General features: G+C 54.9%; 1 protein-coding gene across 1 annotated transcript; it reads left to right on the forward strand.

The window, feature by feature from the left end:
* Positions 1 to 1,332: 1,332 nt before the first annotated feature.
* Esyt1 (extended synaptotagmin 1) lies at positions 1,333 to 13,961 on the forward strand. Its single transcript, XM_051176045.1, has 31 exons — positions 1,333 to 1,710; positions 3,741 to 3,782; positions 4,185 to 4,319; positions 4,437 to 4,510; positions 4,630 to 4,702; positions 4,795 to 4,884; positions 5,093 to 5,148; positions 5,783 to 5,906; positions 5,994 to 6,170; positions 6,283 to 6,365; positions 6,736 to 6,784; positions 6,888 to 6,974; positions 7,061 to 7,153; positions 7,377 to 7,448; positions 7,547 to 7,633; positions 8,642 to 8,791; positions 8,978 to 9,124; positions 9,215 to 9,391; positions 9,524 to 9,606; positions 9,695 to 9,743; positions 9,830 to 9,919; positions 10,011 to 10,106; positions 10,251 to 10,322; positions 10,415 to 10,501; positions 12,147 to 12,287; positions 12,409 to 12,557; positions 12,660 to 12,758; positions 12,837 to 12,968; positions 13,046 to 13,151; positions 13,252 to 13,301; positions 13,582 to 13,961. The coding sequence occupies exons 1-31, from the start codon at positions 1,348 to 1,350 to the stop codon at positions 13,619 to 13,621; spliced, it is 3,273 nt and encodes a 1,090-aa protein (XP_051032002.1). The 5' UTR covers positions 1,333 to 1,347; the 3' UTR covers positions 13,622 to 13,961.
* Positions 13,962 to 14,594: the final 633 nt, after the last annotated feature.

Genomic DNA, 14,594 nt, shown 5'->3' on the forward strand with positions numbered 1-14,594 from the left:
GAGCCATATCTCAGCCTGGCCTGCCCCTCCCTCCTTCCCTCCTTCCTGAATTCCTTCCTTTGGTTTCTGCTATGTATCTCGGGCTGCCTTAGCTTCCCAAATGCTGGGATTAGAGCTGGGAGACACTCTGCCTGGCAGAATTCATTGTAGTGTCTTAGAAGTTCCAAATTGTGCTGACTAGTATTTTTGGTTGTCAACTGAGTGGGGGGAACCTGTACTGAGAAAATGCCTCCATTAGATCGGGATGTGAGCAAGCCTGTAGAGCATTTTCTTAGTGACTGATGGGAAGAACCCAGCCCATGGTGGGTGGTGCCATCCCTGGGCTGGTGGTCCTGGGTTCTATAAGAAAGCAGACTAAGAAATCAGTAAGCAGCACCCTCCACAGGCTCTGCAGCAGCTCCTGCCTCCGGGTTCCTGCCCAGCTCGAGTTCCTGCCCAGCTCGAGTTCCTGTCCTGACTTCCTTCATTGATGGACCACGATGTGGAAGTGTAAGCCAAAAAGACCCTTTCCTCCCCAACTCACTGTTGGTCATGGTGTCTCTTCACCAATAGAAACTTTGACTAAGACCCCAAGCCTCAGAAAGTTATTGGGAAACGTAATTGCTTTGGTGTCAATTTAGTCTTAATTTGCCCCCTGTGATAGAGAGAACTCGGAGAAACAGAAACCTCGCTTCTTATGTACTCCTCCTCCCTACTTCCTTCAAGCCTGGGATGTGAGGACTCTCATTATTAGAACGTTAGAATTCTCATTCTCCAGAGGACAGGACCAATACCAGGGCCTGGCATCCAAGACTGTTTCCAAGTAGGGTCGTTTCCCTTACTTTTTGTGAGGGCAGCCAGAAAGAGTTCAGAACATGAAGACAATTCTTAAGAGTCAGAACTTGGGAAAGCTGACAGAGAGTGAGGCAGATTCAGACAAAAACTGCCAAACCGTCTGAATGGGGGTAAAGACGAGGCTGACCACCCGCTACTCCTCCACTCCAGCTCACTCTGAGTAGCGGCTCTGCATGACGTCACTCCACGTGGGAGGAGCAGTTGCTCCCTCCTCTCTAAGTGGGACGCCACGCCCTGTCCTTTCTATGCCCAGTCAAATGCTGCCTTTTGGTTTCTTTCCTCCTTTTCCCGCCATCCAGCCCTCCCATCTTGACCCGCCGGTCCAATCACGGAGGTCCTGCCACCCCAAGCCCTCTGGCTTCCCAGGTCTACGCGGCCGGCGCGAACCAACCCCAACGGGCAGGGGCGTGGCGTAGCTTGAGGTCCCCGGGAGCACTATAAATTTCAGGGGGAGCCGGCCCAGGCGCCGAGCTGCCTGCAGCAATTCTGGAGGGTTCTGCAGGAGGCCGCCCCATGGAGCGCTCCCCCGAGGAAGAGGGCGCTGGCCCCGGGCCCGCGGAGCAGCCCCCTGCCGCCGACACCACGGGGGACCCGGGCTCCGGGGTCCCACCCGCTGGCCCAGGCGCCGCGAGCGAGGCGCTGGCGGTGCTGACTTCCTTCGGGCGGCGCTTGTTGGTGCTGGTGCCCGTGTACCTGGCCGGGGCGGCCGGGCTTAGCGTGGGTTTCGTGCTGTTCGGCCTCGCCCTCTACCTGGGCTGGCGCCGGGTCCGCGATGGGAAAGAACGGAGCCTGCGGGCGGCGAGGCTGCTGCTGGACGACGAGGAGCGGATCACGGCGAGGACGCTTTACATGAGCGAGCGGGAATTACCTGCCTGGGTGAGTTGCCACCGAGGTCCTTGGTGCAGCGGAGCTCTTTCCTAGTCCTTCGGCTCGGGCTCGGGCCCGGGCTCTCCCTCCCTCCCCGGTGAAGTCAGCTTGGGACAGCGTCCCCCGCCCCCGTCCCCCCCACTTCGTCCCGTTAGCGCTGGCTTGCTGGGACGCACGGCTCCCGGACCGACTTCACCCTCTCTCTCCGCCCACCCTTGCCGCAGAGCGCATCCTCCTTCCACAGAATCGGGACTTCTTGGTCCACTTCGACTACGGCAGTCCATCCGAGTGGCCGCTCCCGGCCCGGGCTCCCTCCCCGCCAAGCGTTCGGAACGCTGGCTCGCGGTCCCTGACTTGTGTCACTCACGCCTTTGCCGCTGGGGATCCCCCCACCCCACCCCACCCCACCCCACCCCACCCCACCCCCGCGATCGCTCGGAGGTTCCTTCGCCTGTGCTAGCTCTTTCAGTCAAGGCTTTTTATCTACTTAAGGGCATAAGGGTGTCCCGTTTCCTGCCCTGTCCCTAGGTACCCGCTGAGAACTAGCCCTGCAAGCATTGTTCAGCACCTGGAAATGACCCACCGCAGTCGCCTTCCAGGCTCAAGCCAGCTGGGCTGCGGGGGGGGGGGGTTGTTGCTGGGAAGAGAGGGTACTGCGGCTGCTGTAGTTCCCCGCAGCTCTCTCTGTTCGCACCCTGGGCGGCCCCACCCTTTTCCGGACTGTGCGCAGCCTTCCCTTGCTTGCTCGGCTGACCCAGGCCCTTATTATTACTGTACCCTGTCTCCTGGGCTGAAACAGATGCCTCTCCCTGCCTTGCTAAAGCTGAGCGGGTTACCAGCCTCTCCCTGGTACCCCGGTACCCTTCCCATTAGGGTGCCAATTGGGTAAAGAGTGGCAGACACAGTCACGCTTACCATGCCCTGGACAGAAAAAGGAAGAAGTTCTAGCTACCCCAAGCACCAACTGTTAACTCCTACTGCTTATTATAGGAATTAATCCCCTCCCTCCCCCGTCCATGCGGAACACAGGTGTCCTTTCCCATAAAAGGAGTCACCCAGGAAGAAAGTGTGTGTGTGTGTGTGTGTGTGAGAGAGAGAGAGAGAGAGAGAGAGAGAGAGAGAGAGAGAGAGAGAGAGAGAGAGAGAGAGACAGGGACCTCTGCGGAGGCTTGCGCAGGCACTAGCGCACCAGGCCTGAGTAGCTCTTCCAGTCTCTCCCTAGGTTGTCAAAGGGTTGGTTTCTTCTTCACCTTCTTGTAAGGGAGCCCACGCCCAGTCCCAGGGGAGCAAGGAAAGCTGGACAAAGGAACCAGGACTTCTTCATCCCAGGGTTCCCCAGAGCTCTGACTTGACAGGATCTCCTCCTGAAAGAATGTGCCCTTCTCTTTCAGACTCCTCCCCCTCCCCCTCCTCTGCCCCAGAAGCGGCCTTTCCCTTTCTCTGAGCTATCTGAAGCGTCTATAGCCCTGCATCCACCAGACCTGTATTAAAGGGGCCCGTGTACCCAAATTCTAAGGACAGAAGTCTCCTGCCCCCGGGATTGTATGTTTAAATCTGCATTAAAACTGGGTGTGGTAGCATAAATCTTCAATCCCCGCACTTGGGAGGCAGAAGCAGGTGAATCCCAGGAGGCCAGTCTGGTCAAAATAGTGAATTCAAGGACAGCCAGGCAGGACTACACAATGAGACCCTGTCTACAAACAAAAGAAAACTTGCACACAAAATAAAGTTAACTTAAAAAAAAAAAATACATAGCCTCACATAGCCCAGGCTAGGTTTGAACTCAGACCCTCCTGTCTCTACCATCCAAGTGTTGGAATATCAGTTTGTGTCCCTGTGCCCAGCTGAAACCTTTTCTTAACAAACTCAAGTTTTGCTTTAAAAGGAAGAGGAAAAGAGGGGTGTAAAGAACCCGCAGCACACCCAGCCCCTGGGTGTGAGGAGGCCCTTGCCAGAGGGACAGGACCCATCGTTGTGAGTGGCCCCACTGGCCTCTTAGGAAGCCCAGATGTTAAGTATGCTCATCTCCTCACTTCCAGGTCAGCTTCCCAGATGTGGAAAAGGCTGAATGGCTGAACAAGGTGAGCTGTCTTGCTTTTGATTTTCCCTGAGTGGGGTTTATTACTCTCCACACCTCAGTTCCCAGCTTGAGCCTAGTCCCCAAAGCTGCCCACAGGGATGACTATCTTCCTGCCCCAAAAGTGGCCTCAGACCCCTGGTCCTCCCAGCTCAGGACCACTCCTCGGAAAACAGCTATGTGCTATCATGTCCACGTAGAATTTGCCTTCAGACCAGTGGCTATAACCCTTGATACAGTTCCTCATGCTGTGATGACCCCCCCCACAACCATAAAATTATTTTTGTTGCTGCCTCATAATTATAATTTTGTTATTGGCATGACTACTAATGTAAATATCTGTTTTCTGATGGTATTAGGCCCTCCCCCGCCCTGGGAAAACAGACTTAATTTCTTTCCCTCCCAGATTGTGGCCCAGGTGTGGCCCTTCCTAGGCCAGTATATGGAGAAGCTCCTGGCTGAAACCGTGGCACCAGCTGTCCGAGGCGCTAACCCCCACCTGCAAACATTCACATTTACTCGAGTGGAGCTGGGTGAAAAGGTTTGTGTGTGTGTGTGGGGGGGAAGGAAATAGATAAGGGTTTGGGGAGGCGCCCCAAGGGCTGGGATGTTCCTCTTTCCTCCTGCCTCTTCTGAGATCGTCTCCCTCTCTCTCCAGCCAGTACGCATCATCGGAGTCAAGGTTCATCCTAGTCAGAGGAAAGATCAGATTCTCTTGGACTTGAATGTCAGGTAGCTCACCATTCCTGGTGATGGGTGGATCCTGGTCACTCCTGGCTGCTTAGCTCCCCCTACTCAACCGGGAAGCCTGGCGCTAACCGTTATTCTCTCTCTCCCTCACTGCCTCCCAGCTATGTAGGCGATGTGCAGATCGATGTAGAAGTAAAGAAATACTTCTGCAAGGCAGGAGTCAAGGGCATGCAGGTGGGCAGATGTCGGAAGCCGGCTTACAGGGTCTGCCGGAAGTTTCGTGGGCTGTGGGGCCAACTTTGGTCTCTTTGCTCTTCTCGCTCTAGCTACACGGCGTCTTGCGGGTGATTCTTGAACCGCTCACAGGGGACCTTCCTATTGTGGGGGCTGTGTCGATGTTCTTTATCAAACGCCCGGTAAGAGAGACCATCGGTGGGGGACGGGAAACAGGCTTACTGGGGTGGGGAGGAAAGTCGGTACAGAACATAGCTACTGTGATTGAGAAGACTGGTAATAAAAAAGCCGAAAGAACCAAGGGGCCTCACACATGCGCAAGTCCCTCAGCGGAGTGTGACCTCGCTGGCGCTCGCTGGGATCCATCCTGACTCTGCCCTTTTCTTCCAGACACTTGACATCAACTGGACAGGGATGACCAATCTGCTGGATATCCCAGGACTTAGGTATTGAGGACTGTTGAGTATCCTTCCCAAATATGCCAGTTGGGGGCTGAGGGTTCAGAGATGCAAACCAGTGAAACCTAAGCCTGTGCCTTCAACACCTCACTGCAGTTGGGGAGATCGGACATAAACTCCAGGAAAGTTTCAGAGTGCATTTTTTTTTTTCCTTCCATGGAGGAATGTGCATTTTGGTAGGGAATGGAGACTCCTCCGGTAGGGGGAAAGTGCGAGAAAGGTTGGGAATGGCAAAGGAGGTTAGCGTCCAAAGAGGATTCTCAGGATCTCCCACTCTGGTGAGATGGCTCAGGGGGCAGAGGGTACTGCTTGGTTGTCCTCTAACCTCTACACATAACTCTACAGCACGCGCGCACACACACACACACACACACACACACACACACACACACACACGAAACAAGTGTGATAACTACGTGTGGTAATCCCAGCAGCTGGGAGTTGGTGGCAGGCAGAGTTCGGTGCCAGCATGGGCTGCATGGCAGATCCTAACCCGGCCAGGGGGATACAGTTAGACAAAAAGGCAGAACTCTCTCCCTGTCCTAGAACTCTCTCCCTGTCCTAAGAAACACAGTTGGGGGCCTTTAATTGGAGCCTTTTTTCTTTCCTGTTTCCCTTTCAGCTCGCTCTCCGACACCATGATCATGGATTCTATCGCTGCCTTCCTGGTGTTGCCTAACCGCCTATTGGTGCCCCTCGTACCTGACCTTCAGGATGTGGCCCAGTTGCGCTCCCCGCTACCCAGGGTGTGATATGAGTGTGATGTCTGATCTCTCTCCAGGGCCCTGTGCTGGGTTCTTAGTTTTCTCACCTGTTGGTCCCTAACCCTCCAGGGTATCATTCGGATTCACCTTCTGGCGGCCCGAGGGCTGAGTTCCAAGGACAAATACGTGAAAGGCCTGATTGAGGGCAAATCAGACCCATACGCGCTTGTCCGTGTGGGCACCCAGGCATTCTGTAGTCGTGTCATCGATGAGGAGCTCAACCCTTACTGGGGAGAGACCTATGAAGTAGGAAGCTGAGGGAGCCTGGCGGGGGGCGAGGGGGTGGGGGGATGGGGGGGTGGGGGGCGAAGCTGCTGACTGGACAGCCCATGAGACCATAGTCCACTGTGCTCTCCAGGTAATAGTGCACGAGGTCCCAGGACAGGAGATCGAGGTGGAGGTATTTGACAAAGATCCAGATAAAGATGATTTTCTGGGAAGGTGAGACTGTACATTTCAGTCCCAGTACGCCCCTGAGCCTGGAGGTAGTAGAGTGAATGTACATAAACACACACACTCACACTCACACACTCCCCCGCCCCCTGACCCTTCGTGTAAGATCCTCTTGGAGATGGAGAAGATGGCTCAGCTGTTATAGAACTCAAGTTCAATTCCTAGCACCCATGGGAGGCTTACAACCTCCTGTAACTCCAGCCCCGAGTCCTCTGGCCTCCCTAGGCACCTTCACAGACCACACACAGAAGTTTTAGAAGTAAATGAAATGGGTTCTCCGGTTATTTCCAGAGGGTTACTGGCTTGCTATTAATTACCACTCCCCTGCTCTCCTCCCCCCTCCCCACTTGCTTTCCAGAATGAAGCTGGATGTAGGGAAGGTATTACAGGCTGGAGTCCTGGATGATGTAAGCTGGGAGCAGAGGGATGTGGTAGTGGCCTCACCCTGCTGCCTTGGTGGAGAACGGTTGGGTATGCGTCTGGTCCCTTCTCCCTCTCCTCTCCCTGCAGTGGTACCCTCTACAAGGCGGGCAAGGCCAAGTTCATCTGAGGCTAGAATGGCTATCGCTTTTGCCAGACGCAGAAAGACTGGATCAGGTGAGCTGCTTAGAAACAGGAGGCAGGTATGGGGTGCCGTTTGAGGGTGAGGAGGATGAGCTCTGGCCACTGTCCCCTCCTCCCAGGTTCTACAGTGGAATAGGGGCATCACTTCTCGACCAGAGCCCCCATCAGCTGCCATCCTGGTTGTCTACTTGGATCGGGCCCAGGATCTCCCTGTGAGTTTGGCTTCTGGAGAGGTGAACAGAGCCTTAGGGAAAGGATGGCTACCCTTCCCTGGCTGAGGATGCCGGTGCCCCTGCCTGCAAAGGGGTAACACAAAGGTTCTAAGGAGGGGTCACGTCTACCTTGAGGAAGTGTCTTCTGGGCCCACCTTCCTTCCTCAAACCCCAGACGTCCATCATGCAAAGGATAACCTCTAAATCCTGTCCTCCAACACAGCTGAAGAAGGGAAACAAGGAACCCAACCCCATGGTACAACTGTCAGTCCAGGATGTGACCCAGGAGAGCAAGGTAAGGCCAGCACGGGCTCTTCAGGATATTGCAACTGTAAGTTCCAGCCCAAACAGGAATGGGCTGGGTACATGTCCTATGTCATCATCGCCTCTCAGGCTACCTATGGCACCAACTGCCCGGTATGGGAAGAAGCCTTCCGATTTTTCCTGCAAGACCCTCGAAGCCAGGAGCTTGATATACAGGTGAGAGACACCTTATCCTGTCTCCCCAAGGTTTACTGGTATGTTTTTGCTCCTTTGACCTGTCTTTTGCACACTCGTGTGTGTGTGTGTGTGTGTGTGTGAGAGAGAGAGAGAGAGAGGTTGGTGATTAATTAAGGGCCTCTTTTGCTTTAGGCATTAGATTAGGGTTTTTTGTTCTTTTGAGACAGGGTATCTGGATATACCCTACTGGTCACAGATCTGCCTGCCTCCATGCTTTCAAGGGCTAGGAATAAAGGCACGAGCTGCCCCCATCATTTTGTTCTCTGATAAGGTCTCTGTATAGCCTAGGCTGACCTCAGACTCATAAATCTACCTGCCTCTGCTTAAAGGTGTGTGCTACCACACCAGGCCTAGGATTCATTTTTACAACCGGTAACTACTCTGTACCTGAGATGAGCAGGCAGATTGTGCCCCCATAAAACTAACATTGGAAAGGTCATAGAAAAATCATGCAACCCAGTGTCCTAGCTTCCTTGCTCACCGGCCAGTTTCACAGAGGAAACACAAGAGTGCCGATTGTACAAGCTGTGAAGATGGCCACAGAGGCTGTGGGGGCTGGGGCAAGTAGGATTTGCAGACTGGGGGCTAGCATAGCTCAGTGTGTAAAGATCATACAGCCTGCTGACTGCAGTTCGACCCCCCCCCCAATGACATAGAGGTCAACCCCACCCACAACACTGTGCCCTGGCCTGCACACATGTCCATGGAAGTCATGCACTCACACCCAGTGAAGAGTCATTTGTTTTTTTTCCCAGACATTTATAGAGTTTGTGAAGGAACAAAAGATTTCAACTGAGCCTAAAGGGTAGAAAAAAGCGGGGTTGAGATAGGGAATGAAAACTCCCTCAGGGGAGCAGAACGAGCTAAGGTAGAAGGGGATGGCGGCGTTGAAAAAAGATGGCTCTGCCTGGAAGGAAAGGTTTGTGCTGGGTGGGGATGGGGTGCAGGACAGCTGCAGAGCCCTCAGTCTGCCTCCTGTGCCACCAGGTGAAGGATGACTCCAGGGCTCTGACATTAGGGGCACTGACTCTGCCTCTGGCTCGCCTGCTGACAGCCTCTGAACTCACCCTGGACCAGTGGTTCCAGCTCAGCGGCTCAGGCCCAAACTCCAGGCTCTACATGAAACTGGTCATGCGGGTATGGCGCTGGGGAGGCCTGTGGGTCCCTTGGTCTTCAGAGCATGTTGATTCAAACATCTGTGTCTGAGGCACATCAAAAACTGTTTGTTGCTCTGACTGGAGGAGGGAAGGAGGCGCCCAGCCGAGAGCCCCTGCCCTGTCCTCCAGCCTGCACCGTGACTTCTCTGCCAACTGCTTTGCACAGATCTTATACTTAGATTCTTCAGAAATCAGCTTCCCCACCGCACCTGGGGCCCAGGACCTGGACAGTGACAGCCCCCAGACAGGAAGCAGTGTTGATGTCCCACCTCGGCCCTGCCACACAACTCCCAGCAGCCACTTCGGGACTGAGGTAAGTTGGTTCCCGGAAACGATAAGGCTCTCTTTGCCCACACTGTGCTAAGCCTGGCTCTGAGGTCTTGCCCGTCTGTCCCTCCTGCAGAGTGTTCTTCGGATCCATGTGTTAGAGGCCCAGGACCTGATTGCCAAAGATCGTTTCCTGGGGGGGTTGGTGAAGGGCAAATCCGACCCCTACGTCAAGCTGCAGGTGGCAGGACGAAGCTTCCGGAGCCATGTTGTCAGGGAGGATCTCAATCCCCGCTGGAATGAGGTTTTTGAGGTCAGAACTGGGACTCCTGTCTGCCCCGTGGTGGCTGCCAGTCCTCCCTGTCAGGTGGTGAGGGTGGCCAGACGGGATGTTTAGAGAGGAAAAGGAGAGAAGCCCCTTACCTGCACTGTCCCCTCCCATTAGGTGATTGTCACATCGATCCCAGGTCAAGAGCTTGAGATTGAGGTCTTTGATAAGGACTTGGACAAGGATGACTTCCTGGGCAGGTAGGAGTCAGGAGCTCAGGTGGACAGGTAACGCAGCCGCCGTGGGCCGTGCTGTCGCCCACCGGCCCCTTGTCTCCGTCCCCCACAGGTATAAAGTGAGTCTCACCACAGTCCTCAACAGTGGCTTCCTTGATGAGGTGAGCATGAGACGAACGCGCCGCTGTCTCCTCTTCCTCCTCACACCCACCCTCCTCCTCAAGCCTCTCCCCGCCTGTCCCCACAGTGGCTGACCCTGGAGGATGTCCCATCCGGCCGCCTGCACTTGCGCCTGGAGCGTCTGACCCCTAGACCTACTGCTGCTGAGCTGGAAGAGGTGAGGCCACCAGGCGCAGGCGCAGGCGCAGACGGGATGGGGCGGAGTGAGCCCGGGTCAGCTCCCAGGCACAGCGCGCTCTGTGTCCCAGGTACTGCAGGTCAACAGCCTGATCCAGACTCAGAAGAGCTCAGAGCTGGCAGCGGCCCTGCTGTCCGTCTACTTGGAACGGGCAGAAGATCTGCCGGTAAGAGCAGCTCCCCCTGCCCTCGGGCCTCGTGGCTCCTCTTCAGGCTTCCTGGAGGATGGCGCTGGTGTGAGAGACCCAAAGCCTTGGGGAATAATGGGGGCTATGCCTTTAACTTGTAAATCTGTCCTTCTGTCCTTCCAGCTCCGGAAAGGCACCAAGCCTCCCAGCACTTACGCCACTCTTACAGTAGGAGAGGCATCCCATAAAACCAAGGTAGGAGCAGGTGCTTTGGGGATGGGGTGGGAGGGAGGGAAGAGCCCGAAGCCTGAGTAACCGGCGCTGACCATAACCCTCTTCCCCAACAGACTGTTCCCCAAACGTCAGCCCCTAGCTGGGAGGACAGTGCCTCTTTTCTCATCAGGAAGCCACATGCGGAGAGCCTGGAGCTTCAGGTACTGAGGCCACTGCAGACTCCAGCCACAGCAGCCCTTGGAACCCTGGCATGTAGGACACTGAGGGGGCCCCTAAGACTGAGGTGGGCGAGAGTGATGTAATAGACCCCTTCTCAAATGAGTCACTAAGACACTCCAAAAAGGTCTGCTAGGATTTTCGGGGGGGGGGGGAGGGGAGGTGCTATTCATGAGTGGGCACACGCGTATGTGGAGGTCAGAGGACAACCTTGGATGACGTTACTTCTACCTATGTCCAGTGAGGCTTAGCTGGCAAAGCAGCCATGGTTTCCACCTCCCCATACGGACACGGCCTTTAGTCACTTGTGTGGGGTTGTGGGGACTTGAACTCAGGTCTTCCTGCTTGTGCTTCAGATGTCCTTACCCACCGGGTCACTTCCTAGCCCTATTAGTGCCGCCCCCTCACCCAAAACAAGGTCGCATTACATAACCTTGGCTGGCCTAGAGGTCACAGAGATCCACCACCTACCTCTGTCTCTCAAGTGCTGGGATTGAAAAACTTCTGGGTGTTTCTGCTGACTTTTTGAGGCAGCGTCACCCACTGTAGCGTCTCCTGATAGCCCTCCTGTCCCCAGCTGCAACTGTAGGCATGCAACACCCATCTGCTGGTTTTGCGCCTTTGGAGGGAGGGACCTGGAAGGAGAGGGTGACACTGATAACAGGGAGGGATTATTTGAATTTGAGGTCTTCAAGGGACCTCCCTGAAAACCTCCCAGAAAGACCTGCGTGGTGTTGACCGCTTCTCCCTTGCGGGAGCAAGCACCTGACTCAACCTGAAACGCCGGCAGAGCTAGCAGTGTGCAAAGTAAAAGAGACGGGCAGATCCGATACGCCGTGCACTCACAGCTCACAGGCAGATAATGGAAGAATTGCTCATGTGTAGCAAGGACACCATGAAAGGGCAGGTTGCAGGAAGCCAGAGAGTTTCAAAAGACTGGGACAGGGTGAACGTTGCCAGAGGTAAAATAAGACAATTTAAAAGTTTGTGCTGGTCCTGGTGGTGATGGCGCACACCTTTAATCTCAGCACTCGGGAAGCAGAGGCAGGCGGATCTCTGTGAGTTTGAAGCCAGCCTGGTCTACAAGAGCTAGTTCTAGACAGGCTCCAAAGCCACAGAGAAACCCTGTCTCAAAAAAAACAAAAAACGGGGCTGGAGAGACGGCTCAGAGGTTATGAGCACTGGCTGCTCTTCCAGAGGACACAGTTTCAATTCCCAGCACCCAATGGCCGCTCACAACTGTCTTAATTCTGGTTTCAGGAGTCTGACACAGCCCTACCAATGCAAATAAAGTTAAATAAATTAAAAAAAAAAATCCCTACAAAACCAAAAAAACGGAAAAGCTACAGTGGGTGGTGGTGGTGTCTGTGCACGTCTTTAATCCCCACCTGCGCTGGGGAGGCAGAGGCAGGCGGATCTCTACAGAGCGGGTTCTGGGACAGCCAGGACTATTACAGAGAGAGAATCCCAGCACTGGGGAGGCGGGGCAGCCTGGAGGAGGCTGGGGGCCGAGCTAGCAGCTGTAACATGTATTCTGTTCCCTCCCAAAGGGACTCCCACCAAAACCACCCAAGTGTTTGGATCATAAATGCCAAGCTCCAGACATGTATCAGTGCATTTACCCCACAGGTTCGGGGTGAAGGGGCCGGCACCCTGGGCTCCCTGTCGCTGCCTCTCTCCGAGCTCCTCCAGGCAGACCGACTCTGCTTGGACAAATGGTTTGCACTCAGTAATGGCCAGGGCCAGGTGCTAATGCGAGCACAACTAGGGGTGAGTACCGAGAGGGGGAGAGGGGAGGGGAGGGGCAGAAGGGCTCAGGCTGAACAACAAATACAGAGGCTGTGTCCTTCCAGTGAGGGAACTGCCCAGCTCACTGCTCTCCTGTCCCCAGATCCTTGTGTCCCAGCACTCAGGAGTGGAAGCCCACAGCCACAGCTACAGCTCTTCTTCAGTCAATGAGGGAGCCGGGGCCTCAGGGGCTCCCAGCCACAACACCTCCCCAGTGCTGGAGGTCCGGCATCGCCTACCGCATGGTGACAGGTAAGGGCCCGGGGTGGGGATGGGATGCAGGCAAGACTAGGAATAGACGGAGTCTGACTCACCCGTTCCTGGATGCTATGCTGTCCGTGTGTCTCTCCACAGCCCCTCTGAGGCTCCCGTTGGGCCTCTGGGCCAGGTAAAGTTGACAGTGTGGTACCACAGTGATGAACAAAAGCTGGTTAGCATCGTCCACAGCTGCCGGTGAGACCCCGCCCACCTGTCCCCAGTCCCAGGGTCCTTTGCTGTGAGTGCTTCAATGCCCACACTCTTCTGTTGTAGGGCCCTTCGACAAAATGGCCGTGACCTCCCAGACCCCTATGTGTCACTGCTGCTACTGCCAGACAAGAATCGGGGCACCAAGAGGAAGACCGCACAGAAGAAGAGGACCCTCAACCCGGAGTTCAATGAGCGGTCAGTGAGTGGGTGCTATTTACCTGAGGGGCGAGGCTTGGCTGGGCCCTGGGCTCTAATGTCTAGTGCCTTCGCAGGTTTGAGTGGGAGCTGCCCCTGGACGGCTCTCTCAGGAGAAAGCTGGATGTCTCTGTGAAGTCCAATTCCTCTTTCATGTCTCGAGAGCGCGAGCTCCTGGGGAAGGTAAGAGACAACCGGGGTCCCAGCTGGGATGTGACCTCCTATCCTCTGCATGTTCTTTGGAAATAGCAGAATCCTTGCCCACTGCCATCCTCCAACCCAGGTGCAGCTGGATCTGGCAGAGATAGACCTCTCCCAGGGTGCAGCCCAGTGGTGAGTGTCTGCATAGGGGTGGGTGGGACTGGCAGGTGCAGTGGAGAAATAAATCCCAAGCACAGAAGGACCTTCGCCCCCTCAGGGCAGAAGCCCCATTCCCGTAGGGCAGCGGAGAACTAGGCCTGCTGGCTCGGTGCTGTAGGCCCAGCCTAGGAGGGGCTGGGGAATTGAGGGCCCAGCAAGCTCCGGCCATCCTGGATGCAGACAGAATGAGACTTCAGAAAACAAAACGGATGCAGGAGACTTCACGCTCCTCAAGTCTGTCCTCATTGCCTAGGTATGACCTGATGGATGACAAAGATAAGGGCGGTTCCTAAGACCTGGTGACAGCCGGACTCTCCTGTCTTCTCGCCTTGCCTCTTGCCTCAGTGTGGTGAGCTGACAGCTAGGGCTCCAGAGCTGAGACCTTTTGCCTTCTGGGCCCATATCGGGGTCTTTGCCTGACCAAAGAGGATCATCTGTAACCTTTGCTGCACGGCCTTCACCCTTGCTCGGGCTCCTGGGGCAGGGGCCTAAGCTGGCTACTCCCTCTTCTGCCTGCTCCTCACCCTCCCTTCCCGACTCCTCAGGGCCTCATGCACCTGTGCCTGGCTGGCCACTGGCAGTGGCACCAGATCATGCCAAATACAGCTTTTGGAAAGCTTTTTTTTTTTTTTTTTTTTTTTTTATAATAATAAAAATATACAGAAGAAATGCTTCACAAACTTGCATGTCATCCTTAACACAGGGCCATGCTAAGTTGGTCTGTGCTGCTGAACTGAGCCTAAGGTCTCTGACTGCCAGGAGCCAGCAGAGAGAATAAATACTCCTGTAAAGGTAGGCAGGCTCACCTCTTGGGCTGGATGTAGAAAATATACGGCTTCACCCCACCATCCTCAATCCACTCTTGGAAATAATACCAACTATGACAGCTGTGTGTGAACTGGGAACATGAAGGTCCAAGTCATTAGAAATTGGTCTGCAAGGGCTGCAGAGATGGCTCACAGGTTAGGAGCACTGGCTGCTCTTCCAGAGGTCCTGAGTTCAGTTCCCAGCACCCACATGGTGGCTCACAACCACCTGTAAGAAGAACTGGCGCCCTCTGCTGGCCTGCAAGCGACACATGCAGGCAGAACACTGTCTACATAAGAAAACCAATCTTTAAGAAAGAAAATGAGAAATTGGTCTGGAAGTGGTAATATTACCAAGCTGTAATATTCAGACGGGCAGAAAGCACTCCACACAGCAGGGCAGAGGCGGCAAACTCACTGTCTAGACACAGGATCTGTATCACCTCTGTCAAGCCACTGT

This window comes from Phodopus roborovskii, unplaced genomic scaffold (assembly GCF_943737965.1).
Source record: "Phodopus roborovskii unplaced genomic scaffold, PHOROB, whole genome shotgun sequence".
In the NCBI taxonomy this organism is placed as follows: domain Eukaryota; kingdom Metazoa; phylum Chordata; class Mammalia; order Rodentia; family Cricetidae; genus Phodopus; species Phodopus roborovskii.

Excerpts from the sequence above, each read along its gene's own strand:
- Esyt1 (XM_051176045.1), top strand. The coding sequence starts at position 1,348 with ATGGAGCGCTCCCCCGAGGAAGAGGGCGCTGGCCCCGGGCCCGCGGAG. Across the intron at positions 4,703-4,794 it reads CAGGAGTCAAGGGCATGCAG|CTACACGGCGTCTTGCGGGT; the intron begins GTGGGCAGATGT and ends TTCTCGCTCTAG. Across the intron at positions 13,302-13,581 it reads TCCCAGGGTGCAGCCCAGTG|GTATGACCTGATGGATGACA; the intron begins GTGAGTGTCTGC and ends CTCATTGCCTAG.